The sequence below is a fragment of the Cherax quadricarinatus genome, chromosome 32 (genome assembly GCF_038502225.1).
Source record: "Cherax quadricarinatus isolate ZL_2023a chromosome 32, ASM3850222v1, whole genome shotgun sequence".
NCBI lineage: Eukaryota > Metazoa > Arthropoda > Malacostraca > Decapoda > Parastacidae > Cherax > Cherax quadricarinatus.
In genome coordinates, this window is record NC_091323.1 from 24,444,540 (window position 1) to 24,468,855 (window position 24,316).

At 37.6% G+C, this 24,316-nt stretch overlaps 1 protein-coding gene across 5 annotated transcripts in view; it reads left to right on the forward strand.

Annotated features, from left to right (window-relative positions):
- LOC128690150 (protein unc-13 homolog 4B-like) overlaps positions 1-24,316 on the forward strand; it is a 195,102-nt gene that overhangs the window by 21,205 nt on the left and 149,581 nt on the right. For 3 of the 5 annotated variants that reach the window (XM_070090542.1, XM_070090544.1, XM_070090545.1), the window contains 3 exons: positions 8,177-8,285; positions 10,062-10,109; positions 23,644-23,788. In XM_070090542.1, the coding sequence (XP_069946643.1) occupies positions 8,177-8,285; positions 10,062-10,109; positions 23,644-23,788 (302 nt within the window). The remainder of the gene's footprint in view (positions 1-8,176; positions 8,286-10,061; positions 10,110-23,643; positions 23,789-24,316) is intronic. The other 2 variants (XM_070090543.1, XM_070090546.1) reach the window with 1 other exon arrangement.

Sequence of the window (24,316 nt, forward strand, 5' to 3'; positions counted from 1 at the left end):
TGGCTCCTATCTAACATGCTCACACATGCTTGCTGGAAGTCCAAGCCTCTTGCACACAAAGCCTCCTTTACCCTCTCTGTCCAACCTTTCCTAGGCCGACCTCTACCCTGCCTTCCCTCCACTATAGATGTATACATTTGAAGTCATTCTATTTCCTTCCATCCTCTCTGCCTGTCCGAACCACCTCAGTAAGCCCTCCTCAGCCCTCTGGATAATACTTTTGGTAATACTGCACCTCCTCCTAATCTCCAAACTACAGATTCCCTGCATTATATTCACACCACACAGTGCCTTCAGACATGACATCATCACTGTTGTTGCAACTTTCACCATCCACACTTCACACAAACATAAGATCATTGGTATAATTATACTCTCGCACATTCCCCTCTTTACTTCCATGGATAGTTCTTCATCTCCACAGACTCCTCAGTGCACCACTCGCCTTTTTTTTTCCTTCCCAGTCATGGACTAGGCCTCAGGAGTTGATCCCGAAACACCCTCCAGGTATAAGATAAAGATAAGATAAAGATTTATTTCTTTAAGATTACAATGTGTAATTACAATTTTGGTTTGCCAAGTACAAAGAAAGCCACTATCATGCTGGGGCATTTTGGGCAGACTAATCCTAGTGTGTACATAGTAACTACATACTTACAACTAGACAAGATAATAGTGGTTAACTTTATTACAGTCTTATTTAATTTTAATACTAATGTGAGGTAGTCAAGGTGGAGGTTTATAAGCATAATAATCTTGAAGTTGCACATAAAAACAATATTACAATTAATGGTTCAGGCATTAATATTTCATGGATTGGCAGATGTTTAAAAGTCTAGAGGTCACATAATATAACTAATTAGAAGTTGTTTTGGTTGGTTTGGTTAGTATTGAGAGATAAGATTTTTTTTAGCAAGGTCCTAAATTTATTAGTCGTCAGGGGCTCCTTTACCGGTTCCAGTAGCGAGTTCCAGATCTTCGAGCCCTTTATATGCATAGTGTTTTTGCATAGTGTGAGACTGACACAAGGGATGTTGAAGAGTGCATTATGCCTTGTATCGTGACTGTGTTCTGTTGTAACTATCAAGGAGAAGTTTAAGTGGAGGGTTTATAGTAGAATTTAATGTTCTGTATATGATGTAAATGCTGCAGCGAGGAGGCGATTGAAGGCAGTGGAGATGTCCTGTCTAAGGGCAATGTGTGGTGTAAATATTATGCAGAAAATTCGGAGTGTGGGAATTAGAAAAAGGTGTGGAGTTAATAAAAGTATTAGTCAGAGGGCTGAAGAGGGGTTGTCGAGGTGGTTTGGTCATTTAGAGAGACTAGATCAAAGTAGAATGACATGGAGAGCGTATAAATCTGTAGGGGAAGAAAGGCAGGGTAGGGGTCGTCCTCGAAAAGTTAGGAGGGAGGGGGTAAAGGAGGATTTGTGGGTGAGGGACTTGGAATTCCAGCAAGCATGCGTGAGTGTTAGATAGGAGTGAATGGAGATGAATGGTATTTGGGACCTGACGAGCTGTTGGAGTGTGAGCAGGGTAATATTTAGTGAAGGGATTCAGGGAAACTAGTTATTTTATATAGCCGGACTTGTCCTGGAAATAGGAAATACAATGCCAGCACTCTAAAGGAGGGGTTTGGGATATTGGCAGTTTGGAAGGATATGTTGTGTATTTTTATACGTATATACTCCTAAGCTGTTGTATTCTGAGCACCTCTGCAAAAACAGTGATTATGTGTGAGTGAGGTGAAAGTGTTGAATGATGAAAGTATTTTCTTTTTGGGGATTTTCTTTCTTTTTGGGTCACCCTTCCTCGGTGGGATACGGCCGACTTGTTAAAAAAAAAAAAAAAGCGTAGTAGGCACAATAAAATGAGTGTATGTCTCATATATTTAGCAAGTTCAGGCTTTTGAAAAGTGTTGGGGTGTGCTGTCTAGCACAGGAGTTGGTAATCATCTGCAGAGTAGCTTTTTGTTGGGTTATTAAAGATTTAAGGTGGTTGGCTGTGGGTGATCCCCAGGTATTCAGGTATAAAAAATCTGTAGATGAATGGGTCAGAGAACTGACAAGTTGATAAATTAGACAAATGTGCAACACTTGGGTATCTTTAATACAAGGAATTCTTCACTTGCCTAACCCTCGGGCATGACCTACTTTCACATGTGATACCACCTATGACTGCTCCACCTCTCCTACCTACGGTATATAAGCTACTTCTCCGCACATATGCTGTATTCTTTACAAGATTGATGGACTGACCACTTCGACTCAAGGCTGAGGGACTGATTACCTCAAACTCCTCCTGTTCTTCACCATTCTCTTTTGTATGGACTGATGAAGCCGCTGTGTGGCAAAACGTTTCCTCATTAATGATACCCAAGTGTTGCACATGTGTCTAATTTAAAAAAAATCTGATGGGAAGCAGCTGTATTCTCTTCTATCTCTAGCAACTGCCCTCTTCATTTTTTTCTTCCATTTGCAGTATCCACATTACTCGGTGACAATACAAATACGTACAAACAATAATTTTGGACATATCTTTATGAGAAAGGGTCTGACTTGAAATCTGGCACATTATGGCTTTTGTAACATTGTACTGTGTTAACTTGCATGGAAGGGAACAATGAGATAAAATGAGGGAGCTTGTGTAAGAATAGTGTCCAGCCCATGGTTATCAGAAACATACTGGCTGGTAAGTATTGTAACTTGCTGTAATGAGAACACAGTATCACTTTTTTGGATTTGAATTTTAAATGTATAATCTTTTATATTTTTTTTTTTGCTAGGTTTACATTCATTGTCTTGGAGTGCAAGAGGTAATTATTATACAGTGGACCCCCGGTTTACGATATTATTTCATTCCAGAAGTATGTTCAGGTGCCAGTACTGAATGAATTTGTTCCCATAAGGAATATTGTGAATTAGCTTAGTCCATTTCAGACCCCCAAACATACATGTACAAACGCACTTACATAAATACACTTACATAATTGGTCACATTGGGAGGTGATCACAAAGCGGGGGTCCACTGTATTTGTGGGAGAATCGCCAAGCCTGTAATAGTTATAGTGCCTGGGGAATGGAAGGTAACAAAGTTTGGTTCAAGGAAGGGAAGCATTGCTTCCCATATTACTACCTCATATTTATTTTAAATACTATCAATTGATATTACTTACTAAAATTAATAATTGTCATTTTTACTATAATTTCAATTTACTCTTAACATTTTTGACATTTAATAACCATTACTTGTCTAATTACCTTTACCTGTTTTAATACCACATTTACTATCTTAGAGTACTCTTAATTACCTTGTACTGCCATATAACCTCTAGTATAACTACCAGTGCAATATTGAATGAAATAAACATTACTTTTTCACGTTTTTGTAATCATTATTACTTACTAAAATTTTATTAAACACCTTATTTACTACCAGTCAATTTTACTTTTGTACATTAAACATTATTTTAAACTTCCCATAACATTTTGTTGCCAAATTTTCAAGTTTGTATATTCAACTCCAACCTTTATATTATCCTTTGTACCTGTGTACCTGTCTACCATCTTACTATCATATTATAACCAAGACATTACCCTTGTTATTTTTTACTATTATTCTTTTGGTACTTTAATTGTGAATTATATTTTGTCAATTTAAATCTAGTTATACTCCTGATCTTGTCAACAACCTATACCAGACTCTAGTGCAATTGCAAGTACCATTTCAATTTTTTTTTTTTTTTTTTTTTTTATTATCACACTGGCCGATTCCCACCAAGGCAGGGTGGCCCGAAAAAGAAAAACTTTATATTATAAGTTTATATTATAATTCCTACTCTAAGATTGTTTTCATATCTTAGTGACTATATTGTGTGTGCAATTAGTGTATATTTCAATTATATTATTGTTCAAGGCCCTTAACTATCTTCTGCTAACTACTACCAACTACCTCATATATTTTTTTTTTTCTACTTTTTTTATTCTTTTGCTACCTTAACTTGTATATTTTATCTTGTCAATTTAAATCTAGTTATACTCTAATTCTTGTAAACAACTTATATAACACCTTAGTGCAATTACAATTGAGAGTCTTGTGCCTTTATATTATTAGATTAAACTCGGTACTATAGTCAATACCAAATTCATTATATTAGACCATATTGCAATTACTAGTGAGAGACTGGTGCTTTTTTTTAATTTGTATTTTTATATTATTAGATTAAATCTAGTTGTACTATAGCTCATTCTAGCTCAAAACATAGACTCCACAAAAGTCATTATATTAGACCTTAATGCAATTATTTGATTACCACTTTATTGTTGACCACAACTTATATTAGTCCCTTTTATATTATAATTTTATATTATAATTCTAACTTTAAAGAATTACCTTTAAAGTACTACCTACTATCATATTCCCAAGCTCCATTATTTGATCATCACTTTATTTGTTCACCACAAATTATTTTAGTCCCTTTTTTATTGTCTCCTTTATTTTAGCTTTAAAAAACTACCTTAGCTCATTATTTTTACATTTGTTAAATAATTCAGGTGCTATTTTTTTAGCTTTAGAATATTTACTTTGTTTTATACTTAATTCTAACTATAGATTCACTACAAATCTTATGATTACAAGCATTGATCCTGATACCAACCTCTTATTTAATGACTTAAATGATTCAAACAGTTACTGTAATTACTACACAGCAGAACAATCAAAGGCACTTCTCAGAGCCAACAACAACATAACTATCTTTAACTACAATATCAGATCTTTAAGCAAGCATTACGATGACCTCTTAGCATTACTAAATGCCTTGCATGCCAATATGTCCATCATTACACTAACTGAAACCTGGCTAAAGCCTGATACTACAGATGTCTATGCCATTCCTGGTTACACAGCCATACACAACTGTAGGCCAGACCAACAAGGGGGTGGCACAGCTATATACTACTCAGACCAACTAGAATGTATCACTAATACTTGCACAAGGGATGAACATGGGGAATATATAATAGCCAAATTCAAATCCAAATACCTACAAAAACCTCTCACAGTGATAAACATCTACAGAGTTCCACAATCAAACAGCCAATTTAGTCAAAACCTAGGAAGTATGACAACTGATGCACGCATGCACAAAGATCACTTACTACTCTCAGGTGACTTCAATATAAATCTCCTGCAAGACCAGGACCCACACGTTACTGAATTCACAAACACAATGAGTAACTGCATGTTGCTACCAACAGTGACAAAACCTACAAGAGTTACGGAGACTAGTGTTTCCCTACTTGACCACATATGGACCAACACCATATCCCCTTTAAAATCAGGCATAATTACAGATAATACCACAGACCACTACCCTACTTTCCTCATAACAACTCTTGGTAAAATACCCCAAGACACTACTAAAGTCACCTTCAGACTTCACAATGAGGCAGCCATTAATAACTTCACAACAGCAGTAACAAACATTGACTGGCACACTGAGCTAGAAATCTATACAGATATTGACGAATGTTTTAATAATTTTCTAAAAAAGACCCAATACCTTTATAACAAGCACTGCCCTAAAAAAACTAAACAGATGACAGCTAAGAGACTGAACAGTCCCTGGCTAACACCCAGCATTCTCAAATCCATAAATACGAAACACCGATATGAAAAACAGTACAGAATGGGTCACATAACCAGAGACCAAACAAAACGTTACTCGTCAATCCTAACCAGCCTGATAAGAAGGGCAAAAAAATTGTATTATGAGAACAGATTATCCAACTTACGAGGTGATATAAAAAAGACCTGGAAAACCCTATCAGAAATTCTGGGAACAAAAAAGATATCACGAAATAGCAAAATAAAATTAGCAAAATCAGATGAACCCCAACTCCCACCAACAGAAACAGCAAACAGACTCAATGATTTCTTCTCCACTATAGGACAAAACCTTGCCAATAAAATCCCAAGCTCAGATACCCCACCAAATGACTACCTCACTGGCAACTACCCGAACACACTGTTCCTAGCTCCGGCTAACCCATACGAAGTCTCCCTTATTATCAACGCACTAAAAAACAAGGCAGGAGATTTAAATACCTTACCACCCTTTACATACAAAAAAGCGTCACAAGTACTATTACCAATCATTGCAACACTCTTTAACAAATCCATTGAATCCTCCACCTTCCCTACAGCTCTCAAAATAGCAAGGGTCACCCCGATCCATAAAGGAGGAGACCAAAGAGAGTTGAATAACTATAGGCCAATATCCAATTTACACCCTCTCTCAAAAATCTTCGAAAAATTAATTCATAAACGAATCTACTCCTACCTCATCTCCCAAAACATTCTCAACCCCTGCCAATTTGGATTCAGGCCTAATAAAAATACTAATGATGCTATTATACACATGCTAGAACATATATACACTGCAATAGAGAAAAAAGAAGTCCCACTGGGGATCTTCATTGACTTACGTAAAGCTTTTGATACAGTTGACCATGACTTGCTCCACGTAAAATTGTCACACTATGGTATTAGAGGGCACTCCCTCAACTACCCCAAGTCATACCTCAGCAACAGAAGCCAATGTGTGTACGCAAATGGGGCAAGCTCTTCCGCTCAACCAATTACAGTTGGTGTCCCACAGGGAAGTGTCCTTGGCCCTCTTCTCTTTCTCCTATACATAAATGACCTACCAAATGCTTCGCAATTACTCAAACCCACACTTTTTGCAGATGACACTACATACGTCTTCTCTCACCCGAGCCCAGTCACGCTAGCCAATACTGTAAACACCGAATTACAGAAAATATCTACCTGGATGAGGACTAACAAACTTACACTAAACATTGACAAAACCTACTTCATTCAGTTTGGAAACAGAGCTACAGATGTACCTCTTAACATAACGATAAACAGATCACCTATCACAAAGCTAACAGAGGGAAAATTCTTAGGAATCCACCTTGATAATAGACTCAAATTTCATACACATATACAACAAATTTCTAAGAAAATTTCCAAGACTGTAGGCATACTATTGAAGATACGGTACTATGTTCCACAGTCAGCCCTCCTGGCCCTTTATCACTCTCTTATTTACCCCTATCTCACCTATGGAATTTGTGCATGGGGCTCAACAACAATTAACCATCTCAGACCACTAATTACCCAACAAAAGGCTGCAGTTAGAATGATAACAAATTCTCACTACAGGCAGCACACTCCACCAATATTCAAAACACTCAACCTACTCACCATACAAAACATCCATACTTATTTCTGCACCTATTACATACATAGAACACTTAACTCTGATATTAACCCTCCCCTCAAACATCTCCTTGCCAACCTCAACAGAACACACGACCATAACACAAGGCACAGATCACTCTTTGATGTTCCTCGTGTCCATCTCGCGCTATGCAAAAACTCAATGCACATAAAAGGCCCTAAAATCTGGAATTCATTACCTGTAAATATAAAAGAAACACTACCTGTTTATAAATTCAAGTCTCTTCTCAAAGATCACTTACTCACTCAAAACCAAATAAATACTGAATAACTGAACCTTATAAATTGTATATCCTAAATGTTACTCACAATTATATCACACAAATGTTAAACCTAGGACCCAATCTAACTTTATTTTTTTAAATACACTACCTAACAGAATACTCCATTCGACTGAATGTACAGCAATGCGTGCAACCATATGACCTGTCTTTGTAATACTCATTTGTGCTTTATAGTTATCTGTTTACAATAATGTTTTATCACTGATTTCATCATTGCTTAGTTAATCTTAAGTTAATTTTAAGCCAGCCCATAATGCTATGCATATAAGTGGCTTTGGCATGCTGCTCTTACCTGTATTTTTTTGTACCTCTGTATGTATGCTAAAATTACTAAATAAATAAATAAATAAATTGCTCTGGTTCCTTGTATCAACAGCCCTTCACCAGTATCAAGGCACCTTCCCTAAAGGATGAAAGAAGTGTAGAGAGACTGATCTTTCATGAAGTAATGTAGTACCATAATACTGGATAATTCTTTAAAGGCTCTTAAATATAATTTTATTATATTCAGTTGCTATTACACTGTTATGTGAATCAATGAAATGGAAGGATTCAGCAAATCAGTAATGACTGTGTATTTTACAGCAACAAGTCATCCTTACTGTGTTGTGAGAGTTTCGGGAATTAGTGAAACCTTCAAGACCAGAGTCGTAAATAGTACTCTTGCACCATCTTGGGAGTCTAAGTTTAACACGTAAGACGCTTTTCTTTCACTTTTTGATTGCTGTATTTCGTGTTAATAAATTTAGTGCATTTCCCAATTGGGTTTGCATTGTACGATTAGCTCACGTTAGGTTATTATTTATTCTCCATACTGTATAATCTGTACTGTGCTTTATTGAACATAGTAAATTTATTCAGTGCAATATAATATATATTAGCCATTCATGCACTGAATTTGCAGTTATTAATATCATTTCTTGTAAAGTTGTATGTGGAAAATATACATGGACAAAATTTAATGTCCTAATAGGCAGTTGGACACATGCCCCTGTAATTTCCACACATAGAACCTTTATTAATTGCTTGTGACATGGGTACAACACATTATTCCAGGTTATGAGAGATAATTACTTCAAATACGATGGACCCACAACAGATAGGTAGGCGTTTCCTGCACAACCGCATTAATGTCCAATTCTGATGTAAAAAAAAATAAGCGCTGAATTGGAATCAGGTAATTTTGTCAGTACGTATTGATCAAATCCTCTCCACTGACAGCCAGCGTCCTTCATCAACTATAATTTAAGATATAGTAAGGTAAAAATGTACAGATAATTGTGAAATTATAATCTCTGGTGCAGCATTACCCATTATCTGTAAAGGGCATGTAACACATTAAGCTGCATTAACAACTAGTAAATAAATTTATTTAGGCACAGGTACACAAGTATAATTATCATGCATAGTAATGTGTGTAAATTACCTTGGATGTCCCAAAAAGTCAGCTACTTATTTTCACTGGGGTACAGGTATACATGGGTACAATTATCATACTTAATAATGTGTGTAAAGTATCTGGGATAACCCAGTAGTCAGTGATTTACTTCCATTGGGTTATAGTTAATGAAGGAAGGTAGTGATACGTGGTGGTGGTGGTAGCCTGCCGGGTGTTTGTACAGGCATCTGACAGGTATTGTATTGTGCCTACTATATCCAACTTGGCCTAGTAAGGCCACTTCATCCCCTTCAAGATCAATAAGCAATTATACCTATATAATGTAAGCTACCAAAAATTTCCTTTTCTTTTATGAAATAAGCACTTAAAATTAAAAAATTTTTTTGGAGGTGTCAGCTGCTTAAATATGAGAGGAATGATAACTTCAAACAGCACAGTATGTATACAGATTGCTGGCAGACCATATCATAGATAGTAAGAGGTAGGTATTAAACTTAGGAATAATTGTCAGAGGCTCTGTCATTTGGAAATTACAATGGCAAATGCATCAAAGGCAAGGAGGATGACAGTAGGTTATGAGAACTGATAGTAGTGACTCGGTACCACATAACACTGATATAACATTGCAGTGGCATAAAGAATAATGTAAATACATAAGTTAGTTCCTGATTATTGTAAATTGTTTACTGTAATTTTTAACACTGAACCTTTCATTGGTTGTTAATTTTAAGTTAATTTTAAGCCTGCCCATAATGCTCTGTATACAAGAGGCTTTTGCCATGTACACCCAACTACTATAATCCATTGTACAACTATGTATCGTGTCCAAATAAACTATATATATATATATATATATCTATATATATATATATATATATATATATATATATATATATATATATATTTATAAATATATATATATTATATATATATTATATATATATTATATATATATATATATATATATATATATATATATATATATATATATATATATATATATATATATATATATATATATATATATATATATATATATATGAATTAATTAATATGCTTATTCTCTTGCAGTGGAATTCCAGCAGCAATACGTGATACTAAGCTTACTGTGGAAGTCTGGTGAGTGAGATGCTTCCGTGTATCTCTGTGTTTTAGGTACACTTGAAAATTGCATTTGAAAAGTATGAGTGTTGCTCTGGTTCAACACACATGCTGTTCTGAATGTGCAGTGTATTATATGATACGTACTTAAAATCTGTTGCATGTTGTACCTTGTCTTTACCCATTTGTAATAAAGTACTTGGTGATGCATGATAAAACTGGATGTATTTTGGTCACTGGGTGATCTGAGAAAGGTATCCCTGTCTTCCATTAACCTTTACCTCAGTGTATGCAATAGGAATAATAAGAGGGCGGTCATACAATACCAGTGAAGTAAAATATAATTTTTTTTTTTTTTTTTTTTCAACAAGTCGGCCGTCTCCCACCGAGGCAGGGTGACCCAAAAAAGAAAGAAAATCCCCAAAAAGAAAATACTTTCATCATCATTCAACACTTTCACCACACTCGCACATTATCACTGTTTTTGCAGAGGTGCTCAGAATACAACAGTCTAGAAGCATACACATATAAAGATACACAACATATCCCTCCAAACTGCCAATATCCCAAACCCCTCCTTTAAAGTGCAGGCATTGTACTTCCCATTTCCAGGACTCAAGTCCGACTATATGAAAATAACCGGTTTCCCTGAATCCCTTCACTAAATATTACCCTGCTCACACTCCAACAGATCGTCAGGTCCCAAGTACCATTCGTCTCCATTCACTCCTATCTAACACGCTCACGCACGCTTGCTGGAAATCCAAGCCCCTTACCCACAAAACCTCCTTTACCCCCCTCTCTCCAACCCTTTCGAGGACGACCCCTACCCCGCCTTCCTTCCCCTATAGATTTATATGCTTTCCATGTCATTCTACTGTGATCCATTCTCTCTAAATGACCAAACCACCTCAACAACCCCTCTTCTGCCCTCTGACTAATACTTTTATTAACTCCACACCTTCTCCTAATTTCCACACTCCGAATTTTTTGCATAATATTTACACCACACATTGCCCTTAGACAGGACATCTCCGCTGCCTCCAACCGTCTCCTTGCTGCTGCATTTACCACCCAAGCTTCACACCCATATAAGAGTGTTGGTACTACTATACTTTCATACATTCCCTTCTTTGCCTCCATAGATAACGTTTTTTGACTCCACATATACCTCAACGCACCACTCACCTTTTTTCCCTCATCAATTCTATGATTAACCTTATCCTTCATAAATCCATCCGCCGACACGTCAACTCCCAAGTATCTGAAAACATTCACTTCTTCCATACTCCTCCTCCCCAATTTGATATCCAATTTTTCTTTATCTAAATCATTTGACACCCTCATCACCTTACTCTTTTCTATGTTCACTTTCAACTTTCTACCTTTACACACATTCCCAAACTCATCCACTAACCTTTGCAATTTTTCTTTAGAATCTCCCATAAGCACAGTATCATCAGCAAAAAGTAACTGTGTCAATTCCCATTTTGAATTTGATTCCCCATAATTTAATCCCACCCCTCTCCCAAACACCCTAGCATTTACTTCCTTTACAACCCCATCTATAAATATATTAAACAACCATGGTGACATTACACATCCCTGTCTAAGACCTACTTTTACCGGGAAGTAGTCTCCCTCTCTTCTACACACCCTAACCTGAGCCTCACTATCCTCATAAAAACTCTTTACAGCATTTAATAACTTACCACCTATTCCATATACTTGCAACATCTGCCACATTGCTCCTCTATCCACTCTATCATATGCCTTTTCTAAATCCATAAATGCAATAAAAACCTCCCTATCTTTATCTAAATACTGTTCACATATATGCTTCAATGTAAACACCTGATCTACACATCCCCTACCCACTCTAAAACCTCCTTGCTCATCTGCAATCCTACATTCTGTCTTACCTCTAATTCTTTCAATTATAACCCTACCGTACACTTTTCCTGGTATACTCAGTAAGCTTATTCCTCTATAATTTTTACAGTCTCTTTTGTCCCCTTTCCCTTTATATAAAGGGACTATACATGCTCTCTGCCAATCCCTAGGTACCTTCCCCTCTTTCATACATTTATTAAACAAAAGTACCAACCACTCCAACACTATATCCCCCCCTGCTTTTAACATTTCTGTCATGATCCCATCAGTTCCAGCTGCTTTACCCCCTTTCATTTTACGTAATGCCTCACGTACCTCCCCCACACTTACATTCTGCTCTTCTTCACTCCTAAAAGATGGTATACCTCCCTGACCAGTGCATGAAATTACTGCCTCTGTTTCTTCCTTAACATTTAAAAGTTCCTCAAAATATTCTCGCCATCTACCCAATACCTCCATCTCCCCATCTACTAACTCCCCTACTCTGTTTTTAACTGACAAATCCATATTTTCCCTAGGCTTTCTTAACTTGTTTAACTCGCTCCAAAATTTTTTCTTATTTTCATTAAAATTTCTTGACAGTGCCTCTCCCACTCTATCATCTGCTCTCCTTTTGCACTCTCTCACCACTCTCTTTACCTTTCTTTTACTCTCCATATACTCTGCTCTTCTTATAACACTTCTGCTTTGTAAAAACCTCTCATAAGCTACCTTTTTCTCTTTTATCACACCCTTTACTTCATCATTCCACCAATCACTCCTCTTTCCTCCTGCCCCCACCCTCCTATAACCACAAACTTCTGCCCCACATTCTAATACTGCATTTTTAAAACTATTCCAACCCTCTTCAACCCCCCCACTACTCATCTTTGCACTAGCCCACCTTTCTGCCAATAGTCGCTTATATCTCACCCGAACTTCCTCCTCCCTTAGTTTATACACTTTCACCTCCCTCTTACTTGTTGTTGCCACCTTCCTCTTTTCCCATCTACCTCTTACTCTAACTGTAGCTACAACTAAATAATGATCCGATATATCAGTTGCCCCTCTATAAACATGTACATCCTGGAGCCTACCCATCAACCTTTTATCCACCAATACATAATCTAATAAACTACTTTCATTACGTGCTACATCATACCTTGTATATTTATTTATCCTCTTTTTCATAAAATATGTATTACTTATTACCAAATTTCTTTCTACACATAGCTCAATTAAAGGCTCCCCATTTACATTTACCCCTGGCACCCCAAATTTACCTACTACTCCCTCCATAACATTTTTACCCACTTTAGCATTAAAATCCCCAACCACCATTACTCTCACACTTGATTCAAAACTCCCCACGCATTCACTCAACATTTCCCAAAATCTCTCTCTCTCCTCTACACTTCTCTCTTCTCCAGGTGCATACACGCTTATTATAACCCACTTTTCACATCCAATCTTTATTTTGCTCCACATAATCCTTGAATTAATACATTTATAGTCCCTCTTTTCCTGCCATAGCTTATCCTTCAACATTATTGCTACTCCTTCTTTAGCTCTAACTCTATTTGAAACCCCTGACCTAATCCCATTTATTCCTCTCCACTGAAACTCTCCCACCCCCTTCAGCTTTGTTTCACTTAAAGCCAGGACATCCAGCTTTTTCTCATTCATAACATCCACAATCATCTCTTTCTTATCATCTGCACAACATCCACGCACATTCAGACTTCCCACTTTGACAATTTTCTTCTTCTTATTCTTTTTAGTAATCTTTACAGGAAAAGGGGTTACTAGCCCATTGTTCCCGGCATTTTAGTTGACTTTTACAACACGCATGGCTTACGGAGGAAAGATTCTTATTCCACTTCCCCATGGATATAAAAGGAAAATTAATAAGACCAAGAACTATTAAGATAAAATCAAAGAAAACTCAGATGAGTGTGTATAAATAAATGTGTACATGTATGTGTAGTGTGACCTAAGTGTAAGTAGAAGTAGCAAGACATGCCTGTAATCTTGCATATTTATGAGACAGACAAAAGACATCAGCAATCCTACCATCATGTAAAACAATCACAGGCTTCGTTTTACACTCACTTGGTAGGACGGTAGTACCTCCCTGGGTGGTTGCTGTCTACCAACCTACTACTAATATCTACACATATAAATCTTAATACAGTAGGTCTTCAGACATATGATGTTCTGCTCTTATGACCATAGTACTTTGGAATACATTAATGACTTATGAACATTGACCTGCAGTTAAGATGATTACAAATAATCAATATTATATTATAGTATATTATAGTATATGCACTTTCATTTGTATATGTGTGTATATATGTATGTGTATATATGTGTGTATATATATACTTCTTACACTTAGGTCACACTACACATACATGTACACATTTATTTATACACACTCATCTGAGTTTTCTTTGATTTTATCTTAATAGTTCTTGGTCTTATTACTTTTCCTTTTATATCCATGGGGAAGTGGAATAAGAATCTTTCCTCCGTAAGCCATGCGTGTTGTACAAGTCAACTAAAATGCCGGGAACAATGGGCTAGTAACCCCTTTTCCTGTAAAGATTACTAAAAAGAATAAGAAGAAGAAAATTGTCAAAGTGGGAAGTCTGAATGTGCGTGGATGTTGTGCAAATGATAAGGAAGAGATGATTGTGGATGTTATGAATGAGAAGAAGCTGGATGTCCTGGCTTTAAGTGAAACAAAGCTGAAGGGGGTGGGAGAGTTTCAATGGAGAGGAAGAAATGGGATTAGGTCAGGGGTTTCAAATAGAGTTAGAGCTAAAGAAGGAGTAGCAATAATGTTGAAGGATAAGCTATGGCAGGAAAAGAGGGACTATAAATGTATTAATTCAAGGATTATGTGGAGTAAAATAAAGATTGGATGTGAAAAGTGGGTTATAATAAGCATGTATGCACCTGGAGAAGAGAGAAGTGTAGAGGAGAGAGATTTTGGGAAATGTTGAGTGAATGCGTGGGGAGTTTTGAATCAAGTGTGAGAGTAATGGTGGTTGGGGATTTCAATGCTAAAGTGGGTAAAAATGTTATGGAGGGAGTAGTAGGTAAATTTGGGGTGCCAGGGGTAAATGTAAATGGGGAGCCTTTAATTGAGCTATGGAGGGAGTAGTAGGTAAATTTGGGGTGCCAGGGGTAAATGTAAATGGGGAGCCTTTAATTGAGCTATGTGTAGAAAGAGATTTGGTAATAAGTAATACATATTTTATGAAAAAGAGGATAAATAAATATACAAGGTATGATGTAGCATGTAATGAAAGTAGTTTATTAGATTATGTATTGGTGGATAAAAGGTTGATGGGTAGGCTCCAGGATGTACATGTTTATAGAGGGGCAACTGATATATCGGATCATTATTTAGTTGTAGCTACAGTTAGAGTAAGAGGTAGATGGGAAAAGAGGAAGGTGACAACAAGAAGTAAGAGGGAGGTGAAAGTGTATAAACTAAGGGAGGAGGAAGTTTGGGTGAGATATAAGCAACTATTGGCAGAAAGGTGGGCTAGTGCAAAGATGAGTAGTGGGGGGGTTGAAGAGGGTTGGAATAGTTTTAAAAATGCAGTATTAGAATGTGGGGCAGAAGTTTGTGGTTATAGGAGGGTGGGGGCAGGAGGAAAGAGGAATGATTGGTGGAATGATGAAGTAAAGGGTGTGATGAAAGAGAAAAAGGTAGCTTATGAGAGGTTTTTACAAAGCAGAAGTGTTATAAGAAGAGCAGAGTATATGGAGAGTAAAAGAAAGGTAAAGAGAGTGGTGAGAGAGTGCAAAAGGAGAGCAGATGATAGAGTGGGAGAGGCACTGTCAAGAAATTTTAATGGAAATAAGAAAAAATTTTGGAGTAAGTTAAACAAGTTAAGAAAGCCTAGGGAAAGTATGGATTTGTCAGTTAAAAACAGAGTAGGGGAGTTAGTAGATGGGGAGATGGAGGTATTAGGTAGATGGCGAGAATATTTTGAGGAACTTTTAAATGTTAAGGAAGAAAGAGAGGCAGTAATTTCATGCACTGGTCAGGGAGGTATACCATCTTCTAGGAGTGAAGAAGAGCAGAATGTAAGTGTGGGGGAGGTACGTGAGGCATTACGTAGAATGAAAGGGGGTAAAGCAGCTGGAACTGATGGGATCATGACAGAAATGTTAAAAGCAGGGGGGGATATAGTGTTGGAGTGGTTGGTACTTTTGTTTAATAAATGTATGAAAGAGGGGAAGGTACCTAGGGATTGGCGGAGAGCATGTATAGTCCCTTTATATAAAGGGAAAGGGGACAAAAGAGATTGTAAAAATTATAGAGGAATAAGTTTACTGAGTATACCAGGAAAAGTGTACGGTAGGGTTATAATTGAAAGAATTAGAGGTAAGACAGAATGTAGGATTGCGGATGAGCAAGGAGGTTTCAGAGTGGGTAGGGGATGTGTAGATCAAGTGTTTACATTGAAGCATATATGTGAACAGTATTTAGATAAAGGTAGGGAAGTTTTTATTGCATTTATGGATTTAGAAAAGGCATATGATAGTGGATAGAGGAGCAATGTGGCAGATGTTGCAAGTATATGGAATAGGTGTTAAGTTATTAAATGCTGTAAAGAGTTTTTATGAGGATAGTGAGGCTCAGGTTAGGGTGTGTAGAAGAGAGGGAGACTACTTCCTGGTAAAAGTAGGTCTTAGACAGGGATGTGTAATGTCACCATGGTTGTTTAATATATTTATAGATGGGGTTGTAAAGGAAGTAAATGCTAGGGTGTTCAGGAGAGGGGTGGGATTAAATTTTGGGGAATCAAATTCAAAATGGGAATTGACACAGTTACTTTTTGCTGATGATACTGTGCTTATGGAAGATTCTAAAGAAAAATCGCAAAGGTTAGTGGACGAGTTTGGGAATGTGTGTAAAGGTAGAAAGTTGAAAGTGAACATAGAAAAGAGTAAGGTGATGAGAGTATCAAATGATTTAGATAAAGAAAAATTGGATATCAAATTGGGGGGGAGGAGGAGTATGGAAGAAGTGAATGTTTTCAGATACTTGGGAGTTGACGTGTCGGCGGATGGATTTATGAAGGATGAGGTTAATCATAGAATTGATGAGGGAAAAAAGGTGAGTGGTGCGTTGAGGTATACGTGGAGTCAAAAAACGTTATCTATGGAGGCAAAGAAGGGAATGTATGAAAGTATAGTAGTACCAACACTCTTATATGGGTGTGAAGCTTGGGTGGTAAATGCAGCAGCGAGGAGATGGTTGGAGGCAGTGAAGATGTCCTGTTTAAGGGCAATGTGTGGTGTAAATATTATGCAGAAAATTCGGAGTGTGGAAATTAGGAGAAGGTGTGGAGTTAATAAAAGTATTAGTCAGAGGGCAGAAGAGGGGTTGTTGAGGTGGTTTGGTCATTTAGAGAGAATGGATCAAAGTAGAACAACATGGAAAGCGTATAAATCTATAGGGGAAGGAAGGCGGGGTAGGGGTCGTCCTCGAAAGGGTTGGAGAGAGGGGGTAAAGGAGGTTTTGTCTGCAAGGGGCTTGGACTTCCAGCAAGCGTGCATGAGCATGTTAGATAGGAGTGAATGGAGACGAATGGTACTTGGGACCTGATGATCTGTTGGAGTGTGAGCAGGGTAATATTTAGTGAAGGGATTCAGGGAAAGCGGTTATTTTCATATACTCGGACTTGAGTCCTGGAAATGGGAAGTACAATCCCTGCACTTTAAAGGACGGGTTTGGGATATTGGCAGTTGGAGGGATATGTTGTATATCTTTATATGTGTATGCTTTTAAACTGTTGTATTCTGAGCACCTCTGCAAAAACAGTGATAATGTGTGAGTGTGGTGAAAGTGTTGAATGATGATGAGAGTATTTTCTTTTTGGGGATGTTCTTTCTTTTTTGGGTCACCCTGCCTCAGTGGGAGACGGCCGACTTGTTGAAAAAAAAAAAAAATATGCATTGGGAGTACAGTGGTACCTTGACTTATGAGTTTAATTTGTTCCTTTACTGAGCTTGCAACTCAATTTTCTTGTACAGTGGAATCTTGGTTTTCGTCATTAATTTGTTCCAGAAAGTCTGACAAACTGAAGTTGATGAAAACTGAAGCAATATTTCCCATAAGAAATAATGTAAATACAATTAATCCATTCTAGACACCCAAGTCTGTCTTTCAACACACCGGCCATATCCCACTGAGGCGGGGTGGCCCAAAAGGAAAAACGAAAGTTTCTCCTTTTACATTTAGTAATATATACAGGAGAAGGGGTTACTAGCCCCTTGCTCCTGGCATTTTAGTCGCCTCTTGCAACACGCATGGCTTACGGAGGAAGAATTCTGTTCCACTTCCCCATGGAGGTAAGAGGAAATGAACAAGGACTAGTAAGAAAATAGAAGAAAACCCACAGGGGTGTGTATATATATGCTTGTACATGTATGTATAGTGTGACCTAAGTGTAAGTAGAAGTAACAAGACGTACCTGAAACCTTGCATGTTTGTGAGACAGAAAAAAGGACACCAGCAATCCTACCATCATGTAAAACAATTACAGGCTTACGTTTTACACTCACTTGGCAGGACAGTAGTACCTCCCTGGGCGGTTGCTGTCTACCAACCTACTACCTAGAACACCCAGAAATTCTTCTTCTTCTTCTTTCAACGTACCAGCCGTATCCCACTGAGGCGGGGTGGCCCAAAAGAAAAAACTGAAGTTTCTCCTTTTAAATTTAGTAATATATACAGGAGAAGGGGTTACTAGCCCCTTGCTCCCGGCATTTTAGTCGCCTCTTACAACACGCATGGCTTACAGAGGAAGAATTCTGTTCCACTTCCCCATGGAGATAAGAGGAAATAAACAAGAACAAGAATTAGAAAGAAAATAGAAGAAAACCCAGAGGGGTGTGTATATATATGCTTGTACATGTATGTTTAGTGTGACCTAAGTGTAAGTAGAAGTAGCAAGACTTACCTGTAATCTTGCATATTTATGAGACAGACAAAAGACACCAGCAATCCTACCATCATGTAAAACAATTACAGGCTTTCGTTTTACACTCACTTGGCAGGATGGTAGTACCTCCCTGGGCGGTTGCTGTCTACCAACCTACTACCTAGGACACCCAGAAATATTAACAATAAATACATTTTATAAAGAATAACTATGCTTTTACATACAGAAAACAATGAAAAATAAATATAAAGGACTAATGAAATGGATAAATGAACATTTAATATCACTTTTACCTTTATTGGAGACTTGTTGGCTTATGGAAGATGTGAGGAGGGGAGAGGGAGGAGAGGAGATTATTGGCTGGAAGTGGAATCCCCTCCATAAGGACTTCAGGTACCAAGTTCCTATCTGGGATTACTTCTCTTCTTTGTCTTTTACTGGCACTGGACTCCTATCGCACAAAAAATCTGTCCAGAGAGGTTTGTTTCTGGCGTTTCTTTAAGATTTGCCTAAAATGGGACAAGGCATTATCATTGAACATGTTGCTGACACGGCTTGCAACAATTTTGTTAGGGTGATATTTCCCCACAGAACTTTGCAACTCGCTCCACTTTGCACACACGACCTTAATCACTGAAGAAGGCACATTCTCCCCTCTCTCTTCCTCCTCCTCTGAAGCAATTTCCTCAGCTACGATCCGTTGCTGTTCTATTTGAAGGTGTTGCAGCTCTTAAGTGGTTAGCTCTTCCTTGTGGTTGTTCACTAACTCTTCCACATCCTGGCCATTCACATCCAACCCCATAGACTTCCCCAAACCCCATGGTGGCTTATTGAGCAGTCACACTCAATAAACAAGCACAAAAAACAATGGATTATTACGAAATGTTTCGGATGAACTCTCAGGGTAATGCTCAATCGATGAGATCAAACCCAGATTGACTCGGAATGTGTGGGATGCTTTGTGTGGGTGCAGGCAGGCGGACATGTTCAGTATGGTGGACCGATGAAGACAGGTGATGAACGAAAAGTAACAAAATTTTGACGAAAAAAGTTGTTGAAAACTGAATTCATCGAAAACCAGGGCAAACGAAAACAGGTTCCACTGTATATCAAATCAATTTTCCTCATTGAAATTAACTGAAATGCCATTAATCCATTCCAGCCTCAAAAAAACCCCGCCAATTTTTTTGTTACTGGTTTTCAAATAAGAAAAATGTATTTATAAATAAGAAATACATATAGTATAAAAACATAATAAAACATTAAAGAAAATATAAAGAAATAAGCTGGATTTATAAAGTGTATATACCTTGTGTTAAGTAAAAGGACACAAAGGCAACTAATGTGACATTTTATTGTGGCAACGTTTCACTCTTCAGGAGCTTTACTGAGCCATTACAAACAATACACAGACACAGAGGGTATATATAGGCAGAGAGTGAGGTGTAATATTAGTGGTAGTAGTAGTAGTAGCAGGAATCTTATTTGTTGTAGTAATACAATATGGTAGAACAGTCAACTTGCACATGAGTAAAAGGTTATAAAAGGTATTACTTGGGTAGCATAAAAATAGGTTAGACAAATGTTTCTGCTGGAGGTTGGATAAGAAAAGGCCTGTTTGTGTTATATACCTTGGTGATCAGACAACTTGGGTTAACGGAAGATGCTGGCTGAGGTGGAGGGTGGAAAAGATAGGCACCACCATCACTACTCTACCCACTGAAGGAACCTTCGCGAGGTAGGTAGATATCACAGAGGAAATATAAACACATATGCAGTATAATGTGATCCTTTATTGACAACGTTTCACCCACACAGTGGGCTTTTTCAAGTCACACACAGATCTACCTGGAGTGGAAGGTACGGGAGTATTTATAGTCATATTCAGAATGTTGAGGTCAGGTGGAGAATGCTGCATCTGATGATCTACCGGGTGGAGTTATAGAGTCTTGGGTAGCTTGGCAGGGGTATTGGACAAGTTGTGAGTAGACCTTCTGCAGTGTTCTATGTTCTTATGTGGGATAGCGTTGAAGTTTCTTGGCGAGTGGTTCAGCTATGTTATAGAAGCCGTTGTTCTGGTTGAAATTGTTGGTTATAGAGATAAGCGATGATTCCAGGATTCTTCGGTATTGAGTGTTGTCTTCTGTGGCGATAAGTCTTGAGTTTCTGTAGTTAATTAAATGGTTGTGTGAATTGCGATGTTGTACACAGGCATTCCTTGTATCATCAGTCCTGCTTGCATATTGGTGTTCTGAAATACGTGTTTGGAGGTCTCTTGATGTTTCGCCCACATATAATTTGTTGCAGTCATTACAAGGGATTATGTATACCCTTGCAGAGGATGGAGGCTTGTCCTGTCTACTACTGGTGATGTCCTTGATGGTCGTGGTTGTGGAGGTAGATACTTGGAATGATGTATTGGAAAAGATGTTGGAAACATGTTTGGCAATGGAGTTGGTGGGGAGGACTATGTATCTCTTCTCGGCAGTGTCTTCTCTGGGTGTGTTGAAGATGTTTAATGCCCGCCGTCTGCAGTCTCTGATGAAGTGACGAGGATAGTGGAGTTTAGAAAATACAGTGGACCCCTGCTTAACGATCACCTCCAAGTGCGACCAATTATGTAAGTGTATTTATGTAAGTGTGTTTGTACGTGTATGTTTGGGAGTCTGAAATGGACTAACATACTTCACAGTATTCCTTATGGGAAAAAATTCGGTCAGTACTGGCACCTGAACATACTTCTGGAATGAAAAAATATCGTTAACCGGGGGTCCACTGTACTTGTTCAATTATAGTGCATTCTTCCTCAAGGAACTCATTGCTGCAGATTCTGAGTGCACGCAGGAAGAAGCCTATAATTACACCACGTTTGGTTTTGGTGTCGTGGTGAGATTAGAAGTGGAGAAGATCGTTTGGTTGGTGGGTTTTCGATAGACTTTAAAACGAAGTTCGTGGTCAGCTTTGCAGAGCAGAACATCAAGGAAAGGAAGAGTGTTGTCGACTTCTTCTTCAAGTGTGAACTGGATTGAAGGCTCGACCTGGTTGAGCTTGTCTTGGAGAGCTTGAATGTTGAAGCGTTTAGGAGTTATGAGGGGTGTGGACAGTTTAGTTATTTGTTACTTTTATCTTTGTTTAATTTGATCATCATCTGCCAGAGCAGGGTAACCCAAGAAGAAAACACATTAACCACCGCTTTCTTTCCAAAAGTGTGCTGACATAATCAGATTATAGTCCGACTGTAACAACTTCCCCTCCTCACTCCATCAAAGTTTGAGCAACACTACTAAAAATTATGATTATATTTAATAATTTTATCTTCAGACAATTTAATTATATTAAACTTTAACTTAAATTCTCTAGCTTTAACTGTATAATGTCAAGTAGTTTAAAGTTCTAGTTTTAGTCTGCCTGAAATGTTCTGCATAACTTTGGTATTCTTTTAAATGAAGGTAGCCTAATTTTGCAGCTGATTTACATTGTAAAAATGAATTTTGTTTAGAATATGTGCCTTCTTATTTATCTTCTATAATGCATTTAAAAGGTAGGTTGGTAGACAGCAGCCACCCAGGGAGGTACTAGTGTCCTGTCAAGTGAGTGTGAAATGTAAACCCGTAATTGTTTTACATGATAGGATTGCTGGTCTTTTTTCTGTCTCGTAAACATGAGAGATTTTAGGTATGTCTTACTACTTCTACTTACACATATCACACTATTCATTCATGTACAAGTGTATATATACACACCCCTCTGGGTTTTCTTCTACTTTCTTACTAGTTCTTATTTATTTCTTCTTATCTCCATGGGGAAGTGGAACAGAATTCCTCCTCTGTAAGCCATGCATGTCAGAGGAGACTAAAATGCTGGGAGTAACAGGCTAGTAACCCATTCCCCTGTATATACTACTAAATTTAAATGAAATTTAGTTTTTCTTTTTTAGGTCACCCTGCCTAAGTGGGAGATGGCTGATTTGTTTGGGGGGGGGATATTCTTTCTTAAATTTTAAATTCCCTCAAACTTAGTTGTTGTGAAAACTGAAGAATTATTATAATTGGACTGTTTAATGCTGAAGAATCTCATATTTAATAAAAAAAAATTTTTTCTCTCTCTCAACAAGTTGGCCGTCTCCCACCGAGGCAGGGTGACCCAAAAAGAAAATACTTTCATCATCATTCAACACTTTCACCTCACTCACCCATAGTCACTGTTTTTGCAGAGGTGCCCAGGATACAACAGTTTAGAAATATATATGTATAAAAATACACAATATATCCCTCCAAACTGCCAATATCCCAAACCCCTCCTTTAGAGAGCAGGCATTGTACTTCCCATTTCCAGGACTCAAGTCCGGTTATATAAAATTAAAATTTAATTATGACTTAATATTCTGAAGTTTCTTTATTAAAGTGTATAACTTACTACAATGGTTTTCAACATGAAATTATTGAGTTGATTTCACTCTTGCATCTCGGTTGCACGAGCAACTTTAAGTGACTACCTGAGTTTTATCCTGATTTGCCGAAGTGTAAGTCTTTTCATTTGGTATTCTGTACTGTTGAGCTCTATTTTTCAACTGATTAAAGCAATATTTTAGTGAAGTTTGTAAAACTGTTAAGGAGGCTTGGCATACAGTGTTTTACTATTTAATGCACATAAACTTTTAGTCTAATAGTTTTGTTACACTATAAAAACTATATTTACCTTTTAAGGCATGAACCACAAGAAGCTGGGGTAGAGCAACTCATCGGAATGAGAGATTTTCGGGAATTGAGTCGCTTAGTTCGGGATGCTGCAGCAAGTATTCAAATGAAGGAAATGAGAAACCTGCTGGGTACAGTTACTGTGCCTCTCTTGGTAAGCACATACCAGCCAAATTACTTGATTTTTTTTGTGTTTTGGGAATGTAATGAATTGGTGAATTAGTTTAAATCAATCCTGATGAGATATTGAAGGAAAAGTACTTGGCAAAACCAGCTTTTATTAGGACAGTTATGATCTGTTTATAGCTTCATTAAGTCACAATATTGAGCTGAACAGAATGAAACATTGTCCCAGAAAAAGATTGTTCTGCAGAGTTTTTCACTATTGTTGGCACCATGCCATTTAGTTACAGCCTATCGTATAATGATTGGCTAGTCCTGTAATTGAATAGTGCAGGAGAAATGAGGAAATTCATACCTTCTGAGAACTGTAATAGGAAAAGCTTTTGGAGTATAAATAGAATTCTTTCACTTTGGCCACCAAAAAAACCTTGAATCTCCTCTTGTGCTATCCCATCTTATGGACACAAGTGAAATTTTAGTCCAGTAAGTGTTGCTATCTGCTGCTCATAGTGAAGACTTGCCAAGCTGCACTTTTAATACCTCTACCACACATTACTAG